This window comes from Crocodylus siamensis, chromosome 5, assembly GCF_052110815.1.
Source record: "Crocodylus siamensis isolate JL-2025a chromosome 5, ASM5211081v1, whole genome shotgun sequence".
NCBI lineage: Eukaryota > Metazoa > Chordata > Crocodylia > Crocodylidae > Crocodylus > Crocodylus siamensis.
In genome coordinates, this window is record NC_143399.1 from 183,516,342 (window position 1) to 183,539,621 (window position 23,280).

The following is a 23,280-nucleotide window of genomic DNA, read 5'->3' on the forward strand; positions in this document are numbered from 1 at the left end:
GGATCTTTGAAAAAGCTAGGCACAAGTATTGAGGACAGGACTGTTGCTTGGAACTAAAAAGACACACCCCTGGCTGCCCACCAGCTGTTAAACAGATATTACATCCCATTAAGTTGACTAGAGCAGCTGAAGGAACGCATACAGCAAGACAGGTCAATCCATGTGTGAAACAAGACAGTGTAGACTTAAGGCTGACTAGTTTGGAAATGGTTCAAGTACACCTTAGAAATAAATCCATTTTGCATTCACTTTGTATCAAGAAGGATAAGTCATTGCAAAGCTAAGGCACCAAACAAAATGCTTCAGCAATGAAAAATATCAAATGTTTGATATTCCCTAACAACAAATTCAAGGTAGAGGCTTTTACTGAATGATTTACACTAGCTACAATACAGAAAATCTAAACACATTATTGGATTTAAGGACATCATGAACATGTAAGCTATCAAGTTAAATGCCTAGTCCCAAATATAGCTCTCTGATTTCAGTGCAACCACATTAAAGCAGAAGAGATTTCAGATCAGGGCCCAAGGTAAAGAAATCATTCTATACGTAAGGATGATTCATCAACATACCAGCTGCGGACATAGCAATGCAACCATTGCAAAACACTATCAAATGGGAATTGTTTCACAAGCATGTGAAGTGCTGTGGCTCCAACCCCAGCATTCATTGCAGTTAATGTATGGGAGGGAGTGCTTGCACCCATGCTTTCGGGGCTGAGGGCATTTTAACTTTTCTGCTTTGCTTCTTTCCTAAACATGAATTCAGTAAACTTCAACAGCCTGCAGTTAATCTAAACCTGCAGTATGCTTGCTTGAACTGGGAGGGATGTTGTGGGGTTAGTGAACTTCCAAAAGGCCTTTGGGCCTAGTATCCCACAATGGCCTTGTGAGGAAATCGGAGGATTGTGGGCTTAACTCTGAGACAGTCAGGTGGGTAAGAAACTGGCTACAGGATAGGACCCAGAGAGTGAACGAATCTGTGTCATCCTGGTGAGAAGTGGGCAGCAGTGTCCCACAGGGGTTGGTGCTTGGTCCAGTACTTTAACATCTTTATTAACAATTTGGACGTGGGGGTGAAGAGCTCACTGGCCAAATTTGCAGACAACACCAAGTTATGGGGGAGTGTGGTCACACTTGAAGATAGGCTAGATACAGGCGGACCTGGACAGGCAAGCAAATTGGGCAGATCGGAACCTGATGAAGTTCAACATCGAGAAATGTAAAATGCTGCACCTCAGGACAAGCAACTCCCAACATACCTACAGGCATAGCAGCACCAAACTGACTAGCACCACAAATGAAAGGGACCTGAGGGTAGACGGTATGAATATGAGCCAGCAGTGCAATGCTGTAGCCAGTAGGGCAAATAATACTCTGGAAGACTACAAGTATGGATCAATTGATGCATCTCCAGCAAAACCGAGGAGGTGATTCTTCCGCTCTGCTCAGCATTGGTGAGACCGCAGCTGGAATACTGCATCCAGTTCTGGGCATTGCACTTTAACAAGGACACAGACAAGCTTGAGAGAGTTCAAAGAAGAGCCACCTGTATAATCAGTCTTCCTTGTATGGCTTGCCATGAAAAGACTGAGGGATCTGGGACTCTTCAGCCTGAAGAAAAGAAGGCTGAAAGGGGACCTGACAGCAGCTTACTGCTACACTAGGGGAGTACATCATGGGCTTGGAGAGCAACTGTTCACCAGGGCACCCAAGGGGAAAACTAGGAGTAACGTCCACAAACTCCTGGAAGACTGATTCAGGCTCAACATTAGAAAAAATTTCTTCACAGTCAAAGTGTCCATACTATGGAATAAGCTCCCTCCAGAGGTGGTGCAATCACCTACCATGGAAATCTTCACGAGACTAGTGCTGGGGTCACCTGACCCCCAGTTCTTTCCTGCTAGGTGCAGGGGGCTGGACCCAATTCTTCCAAGGTCCTTTCCAGCCTTACAATCTATGAATATGAATCTATGAACTTGCACCCATGCTTTTGGGTTCCCAAGAGCTAGGCATGCATGATGTCCAGTAGGGAGTAAGGACACAGATATTTATAAGAAATTTAGCTTTTATGGATAAAAGAGCAGGGCAACAGTAAATAGTACCAACAAAAGCAGGTAACAGAGTTCTGACTCTGTATCAGAGCAGCCAAACTGCAGTAATTGGGGGTGGGGGTGCTGGGCAGGAAGAATGCAGTGTGCAATGCCTGGAGGACCAACAAGATAGAAAACAGGGAAGGCTTGGTGTTCATAAGTAACACTGAAGCAAATCAAAGTGAAGCAGTTCAAAGTAGTGCTTGATTTTCCAACTACATTTTTGAACCATTCTAGGTGGCTCTAAACCAGTTAAACAGCCTTGCATCTGCTTCAGATTTAAGCCACAATTAAACCACTCTAAGTGTCATGTGTTCATACAATGAATAATCATTTATATGCTTTTCAGTTTGTTTTTTAATTGAAAGCTGAACACTACTACATTCATGAGCAGCCTAAACAAAGCGATAACAATGATGGTTTCTCTATATATTTCATCAGCAAAGATGGTCTCTCCCAAAAGCTTCATTTCAGAAGGTTCTGTCTTGGATGCTGATTTCTCAGCACTGCAAAAATCATACTCTCCATATTCTGTCAGCTGATTAGAGCAGCACTTGGCAATGTAAGATCCAATCAGTATAAATGAGGAAAACCACCCCTGCACCCAGCTGAACTGTGGCTTCACATTTACACTTCCCTTTGAGAAAGTTTCTCTCTCCCCTAGCTGTGCTGAGGGCCCAGATAGATGACTGACTATAAAGATTGCTATACAGAAACAAAAACATGGCAGGTTCTCATTTTACTACCTATTCTGATGTAAACATGATTTAAACTGACTTTTTACTTTTATTTTAAGTAGAAGCAAAGCTCTATTCATTATTGTCATAGGGGACACTTAAATCAGTGATTCTCCACCTTTTAAACCAAAAGCGCTCCTGGTTCAACTCAAGGCTTCCCTCTGAAAATGCCAACTTTTTGTTTTCACTTCCTCTTTTTTTTCTCTAGTCAAAAAAACCCCAATTCCTCTGTTGCAAAGAGCTCAGAAGCAGCGCAGGGCCCAATGTTTTTAAGCCATGGACTCCAAAGTGAAACTACTGAATTTACCTGGTGAATCTGGTGCTCCCGCAGCAGTGACACATGCAACACGCTCAGGCGCAGTGAGGAGAATGGTTTGTTCCTGACCTTCCCCCCAGCCCAAGGAATGGTTTGGTCCCCTAAGCAGAGTTAACAGCACTTAAGGATCCTCAAGCCCCAACATCGTGTGCAGATGATGCCCAACTTCTTCACTCCCAAAACAAGTGCTCCAGCAATGGCTGGAGATCTCACAGTAGCCAGAGGAAAAAGTATGAGGACACACTGAAGGCGACCTCAAGGAAATAGATGTCCATGCCAAGAGCTGGGAGGAACTGGCTGCTGACCAGCTCCAACACCACCACAACCTCAATCATGTGGTAGGTGGTTGGGAGGCCAAGCACCTCACCCACAAACCAGACAAGAGAGAAGGGAGGAAGGAAAACGAGAGGAATCCAGGTAGGCTGGTTGCCCCCACCCCTGTCAAAATCCCTGCAAATCCCATGTATGGGGCTGTGGACTTAAAAGTCCAAGGTTTGGACTCTTAAGTCACTTCAAGACCAGTCTCTTAATTGTGGGAGAGCATCCTCCTAGCCAGGGACTGCCTACAGCCAGGACAACACCAGTCAGCAGTGCACAGTCCCCACATCACCCTTGGAAGGGCCTCCAGGAAGCTTAGGGTGCTGTATGACACCATCCTGCAGCTGTGTTGGTACGTGCAGACCCATGTGGTGCTCCCTGCTGCCTCGGATCACCTTGCCCCTGCTCCCACCAGCAGAGTGAGGGGCACCATCATGGCCTGAGGGGCAAGAGTACTGTGGTTTCGGAGTGAGGGGCACTGGCAGGGCTGGGGTCAGTGGGTCAGGAGTGAGAGGCAGCAGCACAGCTCAGGGGCCTGTGGCTTGGCAATGAGGGGCAACAGAATGGGCAGGGACAGGGCACCATGCCACCCCCCCATCCTATCCCTGCCCAGGGGTAGGGCATGACAGGTGTCCTCTTTTTTGGATATGGAAATATGTGAACCCTAATACACCCAAGAGTTATGCAAACAACTGTGCAAACAAGTCTTCTTCTTATTTACTTTATACTGCTCAGTATAACTCACCAGCGAGTGAGTAAGAACCCGGTTAAAGTTGAAGCATTTTTTGTTTTGATGCAAGCCGTGGTAAGAAAGTGCTGAAGCAAACCCAGAAGTCGGTTAAGACTGTCCGAGAGTGACTTGCATCAAGCAGCTGCCGCAAAAATGATCGTACACGTTGAACTGAGCGTGCACCGTCCAGGGGTCGAAATGACAGCACTAATATGAGCATTACGTCACCCGCAGCACTGAACAGCGTGTCCAAGGCGTTTCCGTCCTCCCCACGGACGCCCCAGGCCGGGTCCGGCCATCGCTCACCTTGACAGCGTAGAGCCGGCCGCCCTTGCGGCCCAGGTACACCTTCCCGAAGGCGCCGCGGCTGATGGGCTTCACGATGGTGAAGTCCTCGATGGAAGGCGGTCGCGGCACCGAGATGCTCCTCGCGCCTCCCTGTGCCTCCGGCGTGCCCATGGCCCGACCCTGCCCGGTCACTGCGCTGCTGCTGGCAGCCGCAGCCCGCGCCAATTCAAAGCTAAGCCCCGCCCCAATGACGCCTTCGGCCAACGGCCACGAAAGGCCGAGTGCCGCCAAACCCCGCGAGCGCTCCTACGAGCACGGGAAACGTGGTGCGCATGCGCGCGGCGCTCAGCTGCCTAGGGGCGGCATCGCCGGCCCCTTGCTATCCATGTTCCTTACACCCACGTGTACGCCCCCCCAACCCCAGGACAGGCGCCGCCCGAGGCTGCACGTGCCCTGCATCCGGCACCTTGCGGCTTCCGCAGCCGGAGGAAGGGGGGGCCGCAGTTGCGCTAGCCCGGAAGCTCGTGTCCAGCTGCCACACATTTCCCCCTTCCCCAAGAGCCGCCCACGTGACAGCCTCCCGCAGCAGTGACATACGCAACACGCTCAGGCGCGGTGGGGAGAATGGTTTGTCCCTAACCTTCCCCCCAGCCCAAGGAATGGTTTGGTCCCCGGGAGAGGACCGTAGTGGCGTCACACATTCGTTGCCATAGACCCGGTTGCAGGAGGACGGAAGTGGCGATATGTGCGACCCGGAAGCGGCCCCTGCTCCCGCTGCTTCCGGGGTAGGGGCGGTAGCGGGCTTCGCCGGTAGCAGGAGGCGGCCATTTTCTCTGCGGGCATTAAGCGCTTCGGGGGCTGGAGGAGGATGTTTTCCCTGTCTACCAGCGTGCAGCCCCAGGTGTGGCCCGGGCCGGGTGGTTCCTCCGGCGGGGGAGCAACGGGGCGGCCGTCAGCGGGGGCTGAAGGGGGGAGCGGCGGCTGAGGGCGGAGGAGGCCGCGTCTGGGACCTTCCCATCTCAGGGCGGTTTTTGGCAGGGGTGGTACTGGGGCCACTCTTGGGGGCTGTTCGGCGTCGCTGCTCTGGCGGCAACTTGTTTCTCACTATTTCCTCCACCACCAAGGTCTGGTCCTTCCAGGTGGGGCGTGTGGGGCTTCCTCGGGATCCCGCACTCCCTGCTTATCAAGTCCCGTTTCCAGCCTGTGCTCCGCCAGTGGGGTGACGCACCATGGTTTTTTTTCCTTGCCTGGCCACTGCTAGGCCCACTGACTTCCCCAACTAAGTGACTTTGGCTTTGATTGCACAGACGTGGGGATGTTTGTGTGAGGGGGTCACGCTGATGTCATTTCTCCTTAGTTCCTGCTACGTAAGAGACGAGCCATAACATCGCACTGGTTGTTGGGCTGTTTTAGTTTTGCTAATAGCACTGTATGCTGATTCTTGGACCGGTTCCTTAATTTCTATGTATGCGTTATAAATAAATTGGCTGGCTTGAGACCTACTGGAGAGTACTTTATACTAAGCTGGTGCTTCTGTAATGGCTGTCTTAGTTTCTGCTACATTTAACTCTCCCCCGGCCCCCCTGTTGAGGAAGCACATAGTGGACAAAGCTATAACCATCTGTAATGTAGCTGGTCTTGGATTTACTGCTTCTCAGTTTCATCACTTTCAAGAGCTATCTGTAAATCATCATTTGGCTGGAGAAAACACTGGCTCATAGTCTAATGCAGCTCCAGAAAAAAAATAAATCTTCAACTTCAAACTATTTTAGTTCAACTTGCAAAACCTTGCCCGAGCATCATTGGGGTCAACTTTCAACTCCAGGAAGCAAATAGGAGAGGGAATATATAGCTCATTTAATATTTTAGTTTAAATTTGCATGTTGATGCCTAATGCATGTGAGCAGGCCAAGCAACACAAAATACAAGTGGCCTAGGAAGGTTCCCCTGGACCAGTCTCTGAAAGGGGAAAGAGAGAACATCAGTGTCTAGTAGTTTGAAGCTTTACTAAGTAAATATACTTTTATCTGAAATTGCACTAAAGTTCATCCTTCAAACAAAATGTGTGTAGCCTTCTGTGATGCTCCTGTTACTGCATTTCTTCAGCATGCTCTCCTTGAAGTATAATACACTTTTTTTCTTTTGGCTCAGGCACAGCACAAAATGCGTTGGGCTGTGAGATTCTGAGAGAGAGAGCATCAAAATCCTGGCTTGGTAGACACCTCTAGATTTGATTTTCATCAATCTGTACCTCTTCATATGAGCCAAGTTGGCATGATATAATTTGGGTAATGAGCTAAATACACAACTCTTAAATGGTTAAAGGGGCAGTGTCAGGTTAAAGTCTAAGTTTGCTACTGCTTTATGTTTAAGGTTCTTGGGGTTTTTTTGGTCATTTTAGAATTCTGTTTCCTCTTCATCTGTGCTTTTTCTCTAACTATGTACAAGATGCATTCAGATTGGAAATTTTCTAACTCCAGGGATTTTGTTTAATGAAACTGAAAATACCTTTCTTTCATGTCAGTTACAGTAATTTAGGTGTTACAACTAAGGTAAAAAATTGAAGCATGACTTAAACTGATAGTTTGTCTCCATTCTCAAGGATATCGTTAACCTTTTCCCATTGCAGTAGGAATCAACCATGGCAGCACATGTCAGATTATATCTTGGATCTTGTGCCCACTAGGCATGCTAGTAGTTGTTTGAGGTTGGAGCATGGATTCAAGCAGGACAGGATTCATTATATAAGACATTGAGACTAATACTTTGCACAACAAATGCATACTAGTCCTTTGACTTAGTTTTGTCCTGCCTTGTGATTCATGTATATGTTGATGTGCTCTGTGCTCACACCGGCAAGAAAATGCAAGTGGTATAACAGCCAGTGTTGTAGTATGGATGTTTTAAAAGTTGCATGAAAAGTTATTAAAACCGGGTTCTTTGTGATCTTTAAGGAATGATATTAATCTTGTAGACTATAGTATCTATTGATCCCAAAGAATAGGTAAACAATTTGTGAAGTTGACTAATTTAACATAATACACAGCTTTTTACTGTACGTAAATTAGCATAGGCCTTAAGAACCTACTGTGTACAGTTGGTAAATAAACTCATTGCAATTTCTGCTGCTAATTTTGAGCAAGATTATAAGATAAGTCCAGCAGAAACTGGTACCATCTTCTAGGGGACTGTATGCTGTATCACAAAATTCCTTTTCTTATCTGTTTTATAACAATACTCAATATTTCATCTAACAAATAACTTTTGCTCACTCATTTTAAAAAGTTTCAAGAAAGATAACTTCAAAGATATAAGAAGTCAGAAAATGTCAGCAGTCACAATTTTCACTGATAGGCCTGCTTCGTGTCTTTCATGGGCCCTTTAACTATCTTGGAGATTCCAGTGACCCCTTACCCTACACAGTTACCACTAATATGACACACAAGTTGGTACCATCAGAAAAGTGGCAAAGCTACTGCTTAAAGACAACGAATAGATTATTGTTTCTTTATTTTCCATGATAATTGAGAAAATTTACATAAAAATAAGTAATTTAGTTTCAGAAAACTAATGACTGGTCTAAATGCAAATGGAGGCTGTTGCTTTGTTTGTAAGTTGAACTCTTGTCTCCCAACTCTGTATTTGAGGTTCTGGCAAATGTTATTACATCATTTAGGATCCAATCGTGGAACCTGGATCTGGTTTTCCTCTGGCAAACTTAGTGCAGCTAAGCTGTTTTGGGTACTTATTATTCTCTTTCTCTTTCTCTAAATCAAGATCTCTTCTTACCCTGTGTTCAGTGAACCACTGAGATTTTCAGTTGAAAAGCACTATATAAAATATAGAATGTTATACTTGTGGACTATCTGTCATGAGAATGTGTTTAGGTGTCTTGGTGAAAGTCTAAACCTGGATACCTGACTTGGTGAAAGATCTACACTTAATTTTTTATTATTTAATTTTAGATTGATTTAATCTTTAATTTCTTCCAGGTTACTGTTCCTCTGAGTCACCTCATCAATGCTTTCCATTCACCCAAAAGCTCAGCTACTTCTGCCAGCACAGCAGCTATTCACTCTCTACAAAAGGATACAGCCCCTGAACATGATGCCCAAAGTAGTAAGGTAATAGGAATCTTGTAGAGATCAGCATTTTTTGCATTTTGAATTGGGTCTGAAAAGTACTTGTTTAAAAAAAAAAAAAGTCAAGTAACTTGCATGTAATACTTAATACATCTTAAATGTGCATAAGATGATATGATTGTTATCTTCTGAATTCTGTATATGGTAATAAAAGGCCATTGAATTTATTTTTAAAACCCACCTTTTCTGTATGATTTTATGGTTCACTTTGATGAAACAATGTTGGGTTTGACGCAGCCTTTAAAGCAATAATGCTAACTTGTAAACAAAGTCATAAGCAGGAGTCTAAAGTTTAGATGTTGAGAAAGTATTGGAAACAGTAGGAAAAAGAATCCATAAGTTATGAACAAATAGAATACAAACTTTGTAAAAAAGAGATGTACTAAAGTACCGTAGCAGTTGTCAGGATATAAGAGGTAAAGTCCTTGCTTGTTAAGATCAACGACGTGACTAGTATGACTCGGGCAGTTTAAGAGGAAGGATTTGCTTCTGTATTTCAAACTTTCTTGATGACCTTGTAAAATGAAGAAAAGAAAGCTTGCTTGTAATAAACTTGGTTTTACTTTCCTTGCCAATTATTAGTTTGCTTTATTAGTATGCTTATAATAGTTTTGACTAGTTTTTTTGGTCTAATTAATTTCTTTTTATTTAATTAGTATTTCTTTTTGGCTCTTTTTTGTGCAAAGGCAAGTCTGTATTTATCTTTACCAAACTCTATGGGCACTTTTAACAAGTAACAGACAGAAAAACTTCTTGATGGGTAATTAGACTATAAAAAATAGTCCATAATGATTGGTCATTTCATGGAAATCACCTTGATTGTGCCTATTAGACTTTTCTTCTGTTCTCTCAATTTGTTCCTGAATTTTTTTTGGCATGACTGACATTTAGATTAAAACATGGGTTCATCAGTATGCTGGTTCTCACTGAGACTAAAACTTTCAGAAGTACTTAATTTAGATTCCTAAATTTTCATGTCTTTATGGAAATTCAGGGCTATGTACCCACCAGCAATGTCCTCTGTACTCACCACTGTGTCCTGTTAGTGTTTCACAGCTTTCACAGACATTAGGGCTGAAAGGGACCTTGGAAGATCATCGAGTCCAGCCCCCAGCCTGAAGGGCAGGAAGTCAGCTGGGGTCATTGGATCCCAGCAAAATAAGCATCCAGTTTGCTCTTGAAAGTGTTCAATGTAGGTGCTTGAGCCACCTCCGATGGCATGTTGTTCCAGACCGTGGGGGCTCGGACAGTAAAGAAATTCTTCCTTATGTCCAGCCTGAAATGGTCTTGCAGCAGTTTATAACTGTTTGACCTCGTCATCCCTTGGGGTGCTCTGGTGAACAAACGTTCCCCCAGATCCTGGTGGTCACCATCAGATCACCCCTGAGCCTGCGCTTATCCGGGCTAAAGAGCCCCATGACTCTCAGCCTGTCATTGTAAGGTCTGCTTTCCTGACCTCTGATCATGCGTGTGGCTCTTCTCTGGACTCTCTCAAGCTTCTCCACATCCTTTTTGAATTGTGGAGCCCAAAACTGGATGCGGTACTCCAGCTGCGGCCTCACCAAGGCCAAGTACAAGGGGAGAATGATGTCCCGGGATTTACTTGACAAGCATCTGTGGATGCAAGCCAGCGTTTTGGTCGCTTTACTAGCTGCAGCATCGCATTGCAGGGTCATGTTCATTTTGTGGTCAGTGATGATCCCCAAGTCTCTTCTGTAGTGCTAGCCAGCATAGCACTGCCAAGCCTATAAGGATGCTACAGGTTTTTCCTCCCAAGGTGGAGAATCTTGCATTTTTTTTCAGCGTTAAATGCCATCGAGTTCTCGTCCGCCCATTTGCTGAGCCTGTCCAGGTCAGCCTGGATAGCCTTCCTGTCTTCTGGTGTGGGTGCTTTGCCCCAAAGTTTGGTATCGCTGGTGAACTTGGCCAGTCTGCTTCTGTCTCCACCATTAATGAAGATGTTGAACAATATGGGTCCAAGGACAGAGCCTCTGGGGACCCCACTGGTCACAGGGTACCATGATGATTGACTTACGTCAATTACTACTCTCTCGGTCTGACCACGGAGCCAATTTCCCAGCCAGTGGATCATGGTGGACCCAAGGCCACAATTGGCCAGTCTCACCAAGAGGTGATCATGGGATACCAGATCAAAAGCTTTTTTAAAGTCAAGGTACATGATATCAATCTCTTCTCCCTTGTCCAGGTGATAGGTCGTAGAAGGAAATGAGATTGATCAAGCAAGACCTACCCGCAAGAAACCCGTGCTGGCTGTCCCTCAGGATGTTGGCATCGGCCAGTCCATTAAGGATGGCCTCTTTAATAAACTTTTCTTTGACTTTCCCCGGGATAGAAGTCAGGCTGATGGGCCTATAGTTAGCCGGATCCACTTTCCTCCCTTTCTTGAAGATCAGCACCACATTGGCCCTTCCAGTCTTCAGCACTACACCACAGCACCAGGAGTTTTCAAAGATCCATGCCAGAGGCTGGGCTATGATGCTTGCCAGCTCCTTAAGTACCCGAGGGTGTAGATTGTTAGGGCCAACTGACTTGAAGGTATCTAGCCTCTCCAAGGTGTTCCTTCACAAGGTCAGTGTTAATGCAGGGCAGCGGATCTCCCTCACCCGGACCTTCCTGCCCCATAGTGGGCATGGATGTCCCACGGACTGAAGAAAGACTGGTGTAAAGTACCCATTTAATAGGTTGGCTTTTTCCTGGGCATCAGTTGTCAGTTGTCCCATCTGGTTCAGCAGGGGTCCAATGTTGCCCTTGCTTTTCCTCCAGCTCCCCACATATCTGAAAAAGGATTTTTTTTATTGTCCTTGATGCTTGAAGCTAGTTGGAGTTCAGTTGCAGCTTTGACACATCCCTGTGTCAGTTTGTCTTGCATAATGATCAGGGAGTGACTACAGCTTGACTAGAATGACTAAATAGGTGTTTAGTTTGTTTAATGCCTTATTATTTTGTCAGTCAGTGAGATAACTTGTTTGCTTTTAAAACCAAGGCTATATTTTATAGTTAGTTTGTTTTCCTACCTAATCCACCTTTTCTTCCTCTGTTTCTAACCATCTTCTAGGATAATTAAAACTCAGTGTTTTAAAAAGAGAAACTCCTTTTGTTTGCACTTATCCTCTAACACAAGTGTTTCTCAACCTGTGGGTTGTGACCCAAAAGTGAGTTGCAACAATATTTGAAAGGGTCTTGAGCAAGTCCCAGAAAAATGATGGAAAGCATAGGTTTCCCCTTGCAGGCTGGCAGTATTCCAGCCTGCAAGGAGCTGCTTGGGGCAGTTGGGCACATGTGCCTCTGCATGCGCACATGCACGTGGCCAGTATGCAGCCAGTCAGGTTGGAGGCCCAGGGCTTGGGGACTGTCCGGGGAGCGGGTGAGTGGATGGGGTGGGTGCCTGCTGGAACTGGGGGAAGGCGGCCAGGTGGCAAGGCTGCATTGGTGGGGAAAAGGAAGGTACCTGACCCTCCAGTAGGGGAATGGGGGCAGCAGGGACCTGTGTGACTAGGCCTTTAAAAGCAGTAGCCTCTTTTGGAAAATGAACAAGATATTTTTCTTACATTTCAAAGACTATTTCATTCAAAGTTGATTAACTCATGGGAGATTCAGAAGCCTTTAATTTTGCTTCCATGTATGAATAAAATGAGGTCTCAAGGGATCAAATCTAATAGTTCTAAAATTTTTGTGGCGTGGCTAGCACTGGTGAGGTATGCTATTCTTGTACCACCTCTAAATAAGCTCCCTGGGCCAATGCCCCATTTGCCCACCTCTAGTTATGTCTCTGCATTATGACAAAAAATAGTTCAGATCTCTAAGAAAAAAAAAGTGGTATTTTATTTATCTCATGTGACATTTTAGTTTCCAGGCAAACGGCAATTTGACATAGATCACATGTAAATATACAGTTTATTCTAGTTTAGCATAATTAAAATGTAAAATCAGAATCTGAAAAAAATAATGCTTGTTAAATGTATATAAATAAGATGTTTCCCTGGTTTGCAATAAAAAGTCCCAAATCTAGTCTAAGAGCTATAAATCAGTTGCAAACCAATCCATATGTATCTGCTTCTAGATACTTATGGGTTGGTTTGTATTTAAGAAAGTAACATAAAAAAATCCAATGTAATACAAAATTAAAATTGCTTTTGAAATCAGGGTATCCTGCTTCGTGGGTTAAACCATTTCATCCTGCTTCCTTGCCTACCTTTTGGATTTTCCCTTGTATTTATTTCTATGTAGTTAACCCAGCTTCTAATTCTTACAAAATTTCACCTAGTCAAATAGCTATAAAGGAGATAACATTGAAACATGTGGTAGACTTTAATTAACTCAGTAGGTTGCTGAGGTATTCATCCCAAAAATGTCAGCCTTTTTGTGGATGTCACGAAAACAAAAGCTTAGATTCTGAACACTAAACAGGACCATCTCTTCAACAGTTGATTGAAAGCAATGTTTTTTTTGTAAATAAAGTTTATTCCACTTACTTACCTATTAAATGCATGCATAATTCAGTTAACCACATAACAAGGCATAGGTTGCTCTTTTTATGCCTATTGCTTACATTGCAGTGAACATCACAGGCAGCAACTTTTTGAATACCACAAGATTAAACAACCCAGCTCCTGTCTGACAGGAGCCAGAGGGCTTTGATGGTGAGGGGCATTGTCTAGGCATAGACAGAGCCCTTCCCTACCCTCCATTCCTTCTGAAATTCCCTGACTCTGTGGGTCAGATCAAATTCCTCTGTGGACCAAATGCATCCAGCAGGCCATATGTTTGCCAACCCCTGCCTTAGGTTCTTAAAAACTTTTTGGCTCTGCTTTTCATGGTGTACTGCAGTTGTACTGATTTGCACTGCACCGGTAATGGAGCTGACATGGGATAGTCATTTTTGAGGCTTCTAAAGCAGCCTCTTAACTGACTAGGTCCTTGTAATTTCTAGGCTCAATGGTTAGGAACCTTTAATAGGGTTCATTAAGCATGCTGCAATTGTTCCTGCGGTTAAAGAGAATAATATACAGTGAGTTGGGATAAGTGTATAGAGCCTTTTTTTTTTTCCCCCAGTCCCCAGGCCATCAAGCATCCTGTAGAACCATATGCATTTTAAATTAATATTGTTAGGACCTGCAGTTTGGGCTTTTGCTATTTAGTCAGATTGTGCATTAGGTAGAATAAAGCATTTTTCTCCATACAAAATGGCAAGCGTTCCAATTAAAACAGAATACAGCTGCATCCTTCACCCCAACCACCCCGAAGGGTGCAAATGAGGATCACACGTCTTTTTTTTTTTTTTTTTTTTAATGTATGGGAATCACCACCATGCATGATTCCCTGGGTTAGGGAGAGAACAAATACATGGTTACCCTAGTAGAAGCACACATCTAATTTTTTGTACGTGCAGGATAGAATTAGATTTTTTTAATGTGGTCAAAAATAGATTTAAATTTTTTCCCTTAAACCTAAATCATTATATTTTTGTATTTTTCTTCATATAGGTAAGTGTTTCATTTTCAAATTCAAACTAGCGTAAAAGCTAAAAAATAAAGCTTTTGGGATGTAAGCAGTTTTCACTCAAACACTTTTTTTCTTTCTGGTATTTCTCTTAAGACATTCTATTCCTGTTTTAGTGATAGAATTCTTTTTTCCTGATGTGATATTAATATTTGCCTTCTGTCTGACTTCAGATTAACATCGCTAACCTCCCTATTGTATTACAGCCTGTTGTTAATCTGAGAGAGATGGGCCTATCTGATCTGAAAGTTAACGAGCTCAATGAACTAAGGAACAGGTTGCTTCCTGGCCTTTATGAAGAAAACAAAACTTCGTCCCAATGGCATGTGTCTTATGTCTCTGCACAGTCCTTCTTTGAAAATAAGCATGGTAAGTACTAGTGAAAAATCAGTTATTCAACTTTAAAAGTTAACGTGCATAGAAAATCAAACCATGGATGTTATGCTATACAGTGAATCATGAAGATGGTAACAGTTTAGACCAGGGGTCTTCAACCATTGGCCAGATCTGGCCTCTGGCACTGTCTCTTTCAGTCCTCTGTGCTAGATTGGGCACATGGAGTAGTGCAGGGCCTCATCCTGGTGTGTGGGGACAGGCAGGGATTGTATGGGTCTGATCTTGGTCAGGCAGAGGTGGTGGAGGACCTCTGGGGCCCGATGCCAGCCAGTCAGACTGGCTCTGCAGTACTCATCTGGCCCCTGGGACTAAAATCATGAGCATCACTGGTTTAGACAGGTATTCTGTTTCTGTTTGAAGGAGTTCCAAATTAAAAAAAAAATCAAATTGGCTTCAGTGTTACTAATAACTCCTAATTATTTTAAGTGAAAAATAAATAAGCAGCTTATCTTGATGATAAGAAAACAATCTTTAGTGGACAGTTTTGCAATTTGCCTCTTCCCTCATGCTCTGTAAGTGTTGTCAGAGACAGGCAGCTCCCAGTGCGCTAAAGTAGAACCCGTGAGCTGGTATCTCAAATGCTACCTGTGCTGCGCAAAAAGGAAAACTGGGGATTAGTGTCACTTTATGGAGGAAGTGCATCCTGACTGGACACAGATGCAATAAATGTTTTCCGGAGATAGGAGTGTGGTTAAAAGAGAGTTGTGAGCTGTCTGTCTTTAATCTGTAAAATTTCTGTAGCTTAGACTGTTGATTCTACTCCAGGCAGTTAAGGGAAGGTTACTGATCAGAATCCTTGGCAAGGAATGCTTAGATGCTTAATGCCTTTTTTTGACTTCTGTCTTTACAGACAAAAATCTATAGTGCGATGGTAGGTACAGTTGGCAGCAGGGAGGTTGGGGTGGGTGGGTTTTAATCAGTCTAGATTAGGGAAAACGAGGGTTACATAATTTTAAAGCAACTCAAAAAGTAAATATCAACATAAATCCTATAAGCCACTGAAGCTCTGGATGTTTGTTGAGATTCTAGTTCTGCAACTATGTCCATATTGATAGATCCCTATGTAGGTCTAATTTAATATTTTTCCTCTGGAAGTTCTAATTCAAGGATTCTGGTATAGGTGTCATGCACAGAATTCCAGTATCTTAAAATAGTGGCGCACAGCTGAATCCAGTTCATGGGTCTCCTAGTGCCACAGTTAATGCTGCCACCACTGTCCTGCAGGCTGGATGGCATGGCCCTAGTTGCTGGATTGTGCCAATACCAGGTCTGTCTGGCCAAATCTGGTGCACCAACCCCATGCTGGATATAGCCTTCATGGCTAGATACATTGATCACCATTGTCACAAACCATGTGTATGTTGTTAGTAATGGCTTCTTCGTTACATTACTCTAGAACAGGGGCAGGCAATTATTTGGGGTGGATGGTCACTTACTGATTTTTGGCAAGCCATAGAGGGCTGCATGATGGGCAGCCAGGGGCAGAAAAATATTAATTTTCTGAATTTTTTTAGGGCCCCCGTGGGTCAGATTGAATGGCTTGGCAGGCTGCATCCGGCCCATGGGTCACTTTTTGTCCACTTGCTCTAGGAAAGCATATAGACACTTAAATTAAACATTATTAGGAATAATATGAATAAAGTTTTGTGTGAATATTAATTTCCATTTTATAGTCTTGATTTACTTTAATCTTTTTCTAGGTTTCACAGATATTTTTAGTACTTTGCGCTCCTCTTACTTGTACAGACAGCCACGTAGACCCCTCCAAAGATTGTGTTCAGATCTTCGGCACTGGCCAGGTATGAAACATCTACTGAGACAAGATGACTTTAATTTCATAGATTTTATAGACATTTGGGCTGGAAGGGACCCCAGAGGATTATCGAGACCAGCCACCTGCCCCAGGGGCAGGAAGTCTGCAGGGATCATAGGATCCCAGCAAGATAAACATCCAAATGTGTATTGAAGGCATTCAGAGTCGGTGCTTGAACTGCCTGTGGCAGCAGTCTATTCCAAACCTTGGGGGCTTGGACAGTAAAGAAGTTCTTTCTTATATCTAGCCTGAATCGGTTGCAGCAGAGTTTTTGACCATTTGATCTTGTCATCCCTTGGGGCGCTCTGGTGAACAGATGTTCACCCAGATCCTGATGAGCACCCCTGATAAACTTATAGGTGGCCACCAGATCACCCCTGAGCCTGCGCTTTTCATAAGGTCTGTTTTCCTGACCTCTGATCATGCACATAGCTCTCCTCTGCACTCTCTCAAGCTTTTCCACATAGTTTTTGAATTGTGGAGCCCAAAACTGGATGCACTACTCCAGCTGTGGCCTCACCAAGACAGAATACAAGGGGAGAATGACGTCCCAGGATTTGCTTGAGAAGCATCTATGGATGCAAGCCACCGTTTTGATCACTTTACTGGCCGCAGCATCACACTGAAGGCTCATGTTCATTTTGTGGTCAACCATGACCCCCAAGTCCCTTTCATCTGTATTGCTAACCAGCGTAGCACTACCAAGCCTATAAGGATTCTGCAGGTTTTTCCTGCCAAGGTGGAAATCCTTGCATTTTTTCGGTGTTGAACACGATCAGGTTCTTGTTTGCACATTTCATGAACCTGTCAAGATCTGCCTGGATCACCCTCCTGTCCTCAGTTGTGGATGCTTTACCCCAGAGCTTGGTGGTGTTGGCAAATGTGGCAGGTCTGTTTCTGACACCAGTGTCCACATTATTGATGAAGATGTTAAATAGTATAGGCCCTAGGACAGAGCCTTGAGGGACCCCACTGGTCACAGCGCGCCAAGATGATTTAGCTCCTGTCGACCACCACCATTATATGGGAATATGTTATATTTAAAAGGCAAATTAAGGACCCCATATCTTTTAATTATTTTGGGGTGGGGGGGAGTTGAATGGGAAATGCTCTTGGGCAGACCAACATGCTTCCTAAGCAGTCAGTAAATGTGATGTAATTAACAGATTATGCTTTAGAATGATGATGATAATGTATCACTTTTTTTAGCATACCATGTAAAGTACTTGACATTATTTTACACATTATATAAGGAAAACCAAATAAGGACTAACTTTTAAGCCATAAGGAGGAAGAGCCTACAATGGTACAACCTTGCTTTATTTAACAAATCTCTTTCCTTCTGTCTCAGTTCCAGATCAGTTCATAGGACCTTTGATATGTTGACCACCTTCCCCAGGTCATACTGCTCAGTCCTGGTCTATACTACATAGATCTCAGTTTTATGCCTCTATAACTATGAGTGCATCTGCACTCACTGCTCCTCTGTGGCAAGAAGCCATTTGTTCTTGCAGAGCATCATCAATTCTGTGTGCAGCAGAAAGCTTTTTCAGGTAGCAGCTGGTGTGTCACAGGATGCACTGCACGACCTGTCGCTATAGCTCCATAACTAGTGGAAGTTGGGAGTGGGGATGCACTCTGGCAGGTTCACTGTACTTGTCAGCACTGCAAGTTTTATGCCAGCAGATGATAAGCCTTTAGAAATCAGGCCTCTAGCAGGCACCTTTCCTTGGGGTAGGAACCTGGATTCCTCTTTGTCCAGACCAGGACAGAGCTGTGCTCCCATAACAATTAACATGATATTTTTTCCAGAAGATCTGAGATTTAGTTCACTATGCCAGGCTGCTCTCTCCTAGTGAAAATGGTAGTTGGTTAGTATGGTTAGTAGCCAGCCAGCGTTCACAGTGTGAAATAACATTTATTTAAGACAAAGCTTTACTGAGAGAACATATCACAAAGCACTGAACAGCTTGCAAGTATGCTTATTTTAGAAAGTACTGCCCATTGTTCCCATAGTTCTCTGAAACATACAACACTGTAATTTCAGTTCTTTGTTCCAATATGTGTATGTCAGACCTCAGATGAAGACTGTCTTCATAACATTTGCTACCTTTGTCAAACCTCTTGATCCAGAACAACTCAGTTTGTGCTGTTATTTTTCCACTCTTGTAACTCAGGGTAGAAATTCTTCTTTTAACATTCATCTCCCCTCCCTGGTGACTCCAGTTTCAAGAATAAATCCACCCCTGAACCTAGAACAAAAAAAAAAATACATATGCCATTTAAACCTTGTTACAAGAGTATTTTTAACAATCTGTGTGTCCATAACAGCTGTCATAACTCTGTACAATATTCCCTGAATAGCTCATGGTTTCAGAACATTTATATCTGTTACACCTTCATTATTTAATAGAAAACTTTCCATTACCATTATTTCAAAGTTTTCATGCAGTCTCGGGGCTTTAAGACTTTGAAATCAAGAGCAAGACGTCTACAGTCAACATCTGAACAGCCATTAAAAGAATCACAAGATGTAGTTCCTTCATTTCTAAAGGTAAGCATGCTGGTTCTATTATAAAATTAAGATCCGATGAATACATTCAGTTACGATGCTTCAATTAGATAATAAGATAATAATTAGATAACAAACAGAAAAATTGGCATTTCCCCTACCCTTGACAATGCATGTGAGACTTGCCTTTTTATGTTGCCTGGTATAAGGATTTGGTCCATTAACTTGTTAAAGTCAGCAGATTTGAAATGCAAATTCTTCAAGCTATGAAAATAAAATATTTTAATATTTCACACAGTCCCTTTATAATTTCCTGAAAGTAGTCTGGAGAGCAGTGAAACACTATTATAAGCAGAAAGTCCACTAGTTTATCTTCTTAACTTTGTATATGTTTTTGGTAAAACAGCAGTTGAGTTTTAACAGAACAAAATACAGTATTACTTATGGCCAGTATTTTTAAAATGTATTAACTTGCTGGCCTAAGCAAATGCCCTCCTGGATCAACATTAATTTGCTTTAATTTAAATTTAGTAAATCCAATCATCAAACGTGGAGAAGCCACATGATGAAATTACTGAACTATTTATTGTGTCATGGATGCATGCATCCAGTTCTGTAAGCTGAACAGAAGCACATAGCTAAAATCTGACTGTTTTTAATTGTATGGGTCAGGCTACCTCAGTAACATGTATTTTTCTATATGTGAACATTAGTAAAATGGCTGTAAATTAACTTTAGTCTGCAATATATATATATATATATTTAGAATCTGCTTTATAGAGACCCAGAACCTGAAGTGGAAAGATTAGATAAGCTAATGAAATCACTAAACATACCGGAGGCTCATCAGGATGCTTTTAAAACTGGTTTTGCTGAGGGCTTTTTGAGACTGCAAGTGCTCTCGCAACCAGTTAGTGGTAAGTTGCTTTAGTTTATTTAATCATTTTCTCATATTTGGAAAGTAGCTTGCTTCATCTTATTTAAAACATCTCTTGTTTTCTTTTACAGATTCCTTAAGACGAGCACGGTTATATCTTTTTTTTTTTTGGGTGCTGCTTGTTACTTACACTGTCTTCAAATCCCCATTTTTATCTGGTAAAGGCTCCTTTTCTGATACTGGTTTGTTAACTTTTCATTCTTTTAATCTTTCACTTTGTGCTGAACATGTAAAAAGAGAAACTAAGTAAAATATGTATTTTACAATGCATTATGAATATTTTATGGTAACAGTTCAAGATATGGAAGGAACCTTAAAATATTTATTGCTTTTGGCTAGCACGCTTCAAAGGGGAATATTTTAGACATCTAAATTTGTTTTCTTTTTCTGTTAGTGTATTCATTTCTCGGACACCCCTGTGGTTCAGTGGTGGAATCCTTGTCTGATACGTGGGAGACCCGGGTTCAATTCCCAGATGCTTACACAACTACAGCCAAGAAGGCACTAAACATCTGGACTCAGTTAGGCCTTTGAATTTTGTCTCAATGGCCTAAATGAGGGATGGAAGGTCTGGGCAGCCTGTACTCCTCCATATTCCTGCCTAGGCATATGCGTCAAAGGTCTGGGTGACCTCTCATGCATACACCATGATCCGGAAGGATCCCAGTTGCCAAACCATCCCTATTCATTTCTTGACTTTCTCTATAAAACAAAGCATGTATTAGCAGGAAGGATGAATTGGATTGTTCCTGTTATGGGCAGTATCCTAGAACACATGTGACTTTTGTCGAACTTATTCTTGTCATCAGTTTGAGAAAAAGACATTTTCCCATGTTAGGCTGACATCAAAAGGGAGTTACTTGCTAATGAGTAGGGCAGTGGTTCTCAAATGGTATGCTACAAGACCCTCTTGTGGGTGCTGCAACCCAGGCGCTGCTGCTATAGTGACAGCAGCCAGGTAAAAGTGCCCTGTGTGCAGGCTGCAGCATGTGCACTCTCCTTTTTGAAGTAAGGTTCCCTGACCTTAAAGCAGGCAAAAGAGTCAACTTGACTGTAGCTCCTCCTGGTCCATTCTTCTTCCTCTCTCCTCTTGGGAATGGAGGTGCGTGACACAGTTCCATGTGTCCCACACACCTCTCTCTGGGAGATGTCCTGCAGGCTTGGACCAGAAAGGCTGCAGCATGAGTCAACTCTCGTGCCTGCTTTAGGCTGATATGAGAACCCTAATGCAGGAATAGGAAGTGCATGTCTCACAGTCCTTTCTGGTCTGTTGGTGCATTAGGTGTGTGGGGCAGGTTTCCCTGGAGGTAGTTGCCCGTGGTTGGGAACTGTTGAGGCAAGCTGAGCACAGTAGGGGTTCTCAAACTGTGCCATCCCTTTGCAACTTGTTGTGGTTGGGGGTGAGGGGAAGAGAGGTGCCCTAACTAAAAAGATTAAGAACCATTGAACTGGGGACCTATATCGTAGAAACTATTATAAGATAATTCATGATGATGCTTGTTGGTACTGCTCAGAGTGGCCAGAAATGGAGAGGCATGTAAATACTGAGATTGTTCCATGTGAACTAGAGCATATTGTAGGGGCATTGCAAAAAAGTTTGTACATAACTGTCCTTGCATACCAGTTTGTGAATAGAGGGCATTGTCCTGAGCTATGAAGGAATGGGTCACTAAGATGGACAAAAACATTTAGTCTCAAAATTGCTGAATTGTCTTAAAAATGTATGTAGAATAAATGTAAATCTTTGTTGTTAAACAACTATAAAATACTTAGTATTCTAGTTGGATACTTTCTGTAAATGGTGACCTTGCTTTAAAAATGGCATATGTAGGATTTAAGAGGCAGATTAACAGGGTAGATCCATTCAAATGTAAAATGCGGCCTTGAAATTAGACCTGTTATATAAATTGACAGATCTTTTTGTGGTTCTCCAGTCGTAGGCTTTCGGACAACATCGGGACTTGATGTAGCAATTGATCCAAGTCAAGTGAAAAATGTCACCTTTGAACATGTAAAAGGGGTAAGCTCAACTGTTAGCTTTCTGTTAACTATTTGTTTGCCAAATCAGGATTGACATGGAAAAAGATTAGGTTCATCTAAGTAAATGCAGAAGCAGTTGCCTTTTGCTTTAAATAGTTTTTAAGATCTAAACTTGTAGTTTGGATTAAATGAAATCATAATAAAAATGAAAAATAAGAAAACCACACTTTAAAAGAAAACTATACTGGTGTTCCCCAATTGTTCAGTCTGTAGCAGAGAACCAGTAAAACTTTTAAGTCCAGATAAGTATCTACCAGCTATTTTTTTTTAAAATTACTATTATTTTTATTTTTTTGGCACAGAATGGGGGAACCAGACCATGAAATGGGTTTTTTCTTCCTTGGGTCAGAATATTATTGACTTCCCATCTATGAGTAAATGTTAGTAAATTCTATTAGGAGACATAAAATGTATGTTTCAGTCAGGCTGTGCTAGATTTTGTTTGTATCTACAATCATTGCTATTTGTTGGCAGTAACTGCTTACAGGCAGTGTTGTTTCTACCAAGCCAGTATTGCCCTTGGACATGTCCAATCGCAAGTGCTAGGAAGTCTGAATGTTTCTCTTTAGCTCCCTTTGTTCCCTGGTGGAAACAAATTCAAGAGGTAGCAATTTTCCTGCCTTTTAAATCCCTGTTGTGTTTCTGCTCCAGAAGTGATTTTGATTTCTCTGAAATAAATAGTTGTGACAATTTCATGTGAAAGCACCATAGTTTGAGTTTCAGTAAAGTATCACTTTGACATGGGATTTAATTTATATTTCATTTGATATCTCTTGCTTTAATTCCTTACTATATGGGTAATGTTTTATGTTTCCTTTTCAGATATTGGGGATACACTCTGTTAATGTCAATCAGTTGAACTGTCCAAAATTATGTTTTAATATGTCTCACTGTATGGCAAGAAACAATTAAACGGTTTGGGGTTTTCGCTATAGGCACATTCAATTTGTTGAGTTTCAGATTGTACTGTGAGAACAGTGGTCGCTTTCCTGCTTTGAAAGCCAGATATCAAAAGGGGGAGAAGTGCTGAGACAATAAAAATTCAGGGAAGTAAATCTTTCGATCGTCTCAGGAAAATTGGTCAGAAATTGACAAATAGGTCAGCCATGACAACTGTTGCTCTGAACTGTTGCTCGCTTTCCTGGTCTGGGTTGACATTTCTTGGTCTGGTCAGGACTCTTTCCTTTGGTGATTATCCTTAGGCTGGACAAAGCTGCATGACCCATCTCATGTTGCTGTGCTGCCTGTGCTGTGCCTTTTGATCTGGTAAACACCTGAGGAAGGAAGGATGGAGGAAAGCTAGTGGAACCAGGGACATAAAAAGACACAAGGGGAGGGGAATACAAATCAGGATCTTGCACATAGCAGAAATATGGTTCTTCTGGCCCTCATGTTGGTAGTCAGGTGTTTGTAATCTGTGGGCTGGATATCCCAGT

General features: G+C 42.8%; 2 protein-coding genes across 9 annotated transcripts in view; one reads left to right on the forward strand and one right to left on the reverse strand.

Annotated features, from left to right (window-relative positions):
* Positions 1 to 5,029, reverse strand: part of MASTL (microtubule associated serine/threonine kinase like) — a 32,677-nt gene extending 27,648 nt beyond the window's left edge. For 3 of the 6 annotated variants that reach the window (XR_016442338.1, XM_090047406.1, XM_090047402.1), the window contains exon 1: positions 4,503 to 5,029. Coding sequence is in view for 2 of the 6 variants with exons in the window: in XM_090047406.1 (XP_089903532.1) it covers positions 4,503 to 4,655 (153 nt within the window). In the remaining 4 variants the exon portion in view is untranslated. The remainder of the gene's footprint in view (positions 1 to 4,502) is intronic. The other 3 variants (XM_090047404.1, XM_090047405.1, XM_090047403.1) reach the window with 3 other exon arrangements.
* Positions 5,030 to 5,213: 184 nt separating this feature from the next.
* The window catches only part of YME1L1 (YME1 like 1 ATPase), a 36,485-nt gene continuing 18,418 nt past the window's right edge, over positions 5,214 to 23,280 (forward strand). Inside the window, exons 1-8 of one of the 3 annotated variants that reach the window (XM_090047407.1) lie at positions 5,214 to 5,385; positions 8,477 to 8,608; positions 14,353 to 14,515; positions 16,243 to 16,341; positions 18,797 to 18,909; positions 19,634 to 19,784; positions 19,876 to 19,986; positions 21,739 to 21,824. In XM_090047407.1, coding sequence (XP_089903533.1) covers positions 5,353 to 5,385; positions 8,477 to 8,608; positions 14,353 to 14,515; positions 16,243 to 16,341; positions 18,797 to 18,909; positions 19,634 to 19,784; positions 19,876 to 19,986; positions 21,739 to 21,824 — 888 coding nt within the window. In that variant the 5' untranslated portion in view covers positions 5,214 to 5,352. Of the gene's footprint in view, positions 5,386 to 6,625; positions 6,773 to 8,476; positions 8,609 to 14,352; positions 14,516 to 16,242; positions 16,342 to 18,796; positions 18,910 to 19,633; positions 19,785 to 19,875; positions 19,987 to 21,738; positions 21,825 to 23,280 lie in introns of those variants that run through there. The other 2 variants (XM_090047409.1, XM_090047410.1) reach the window with 2 other exon arrangements.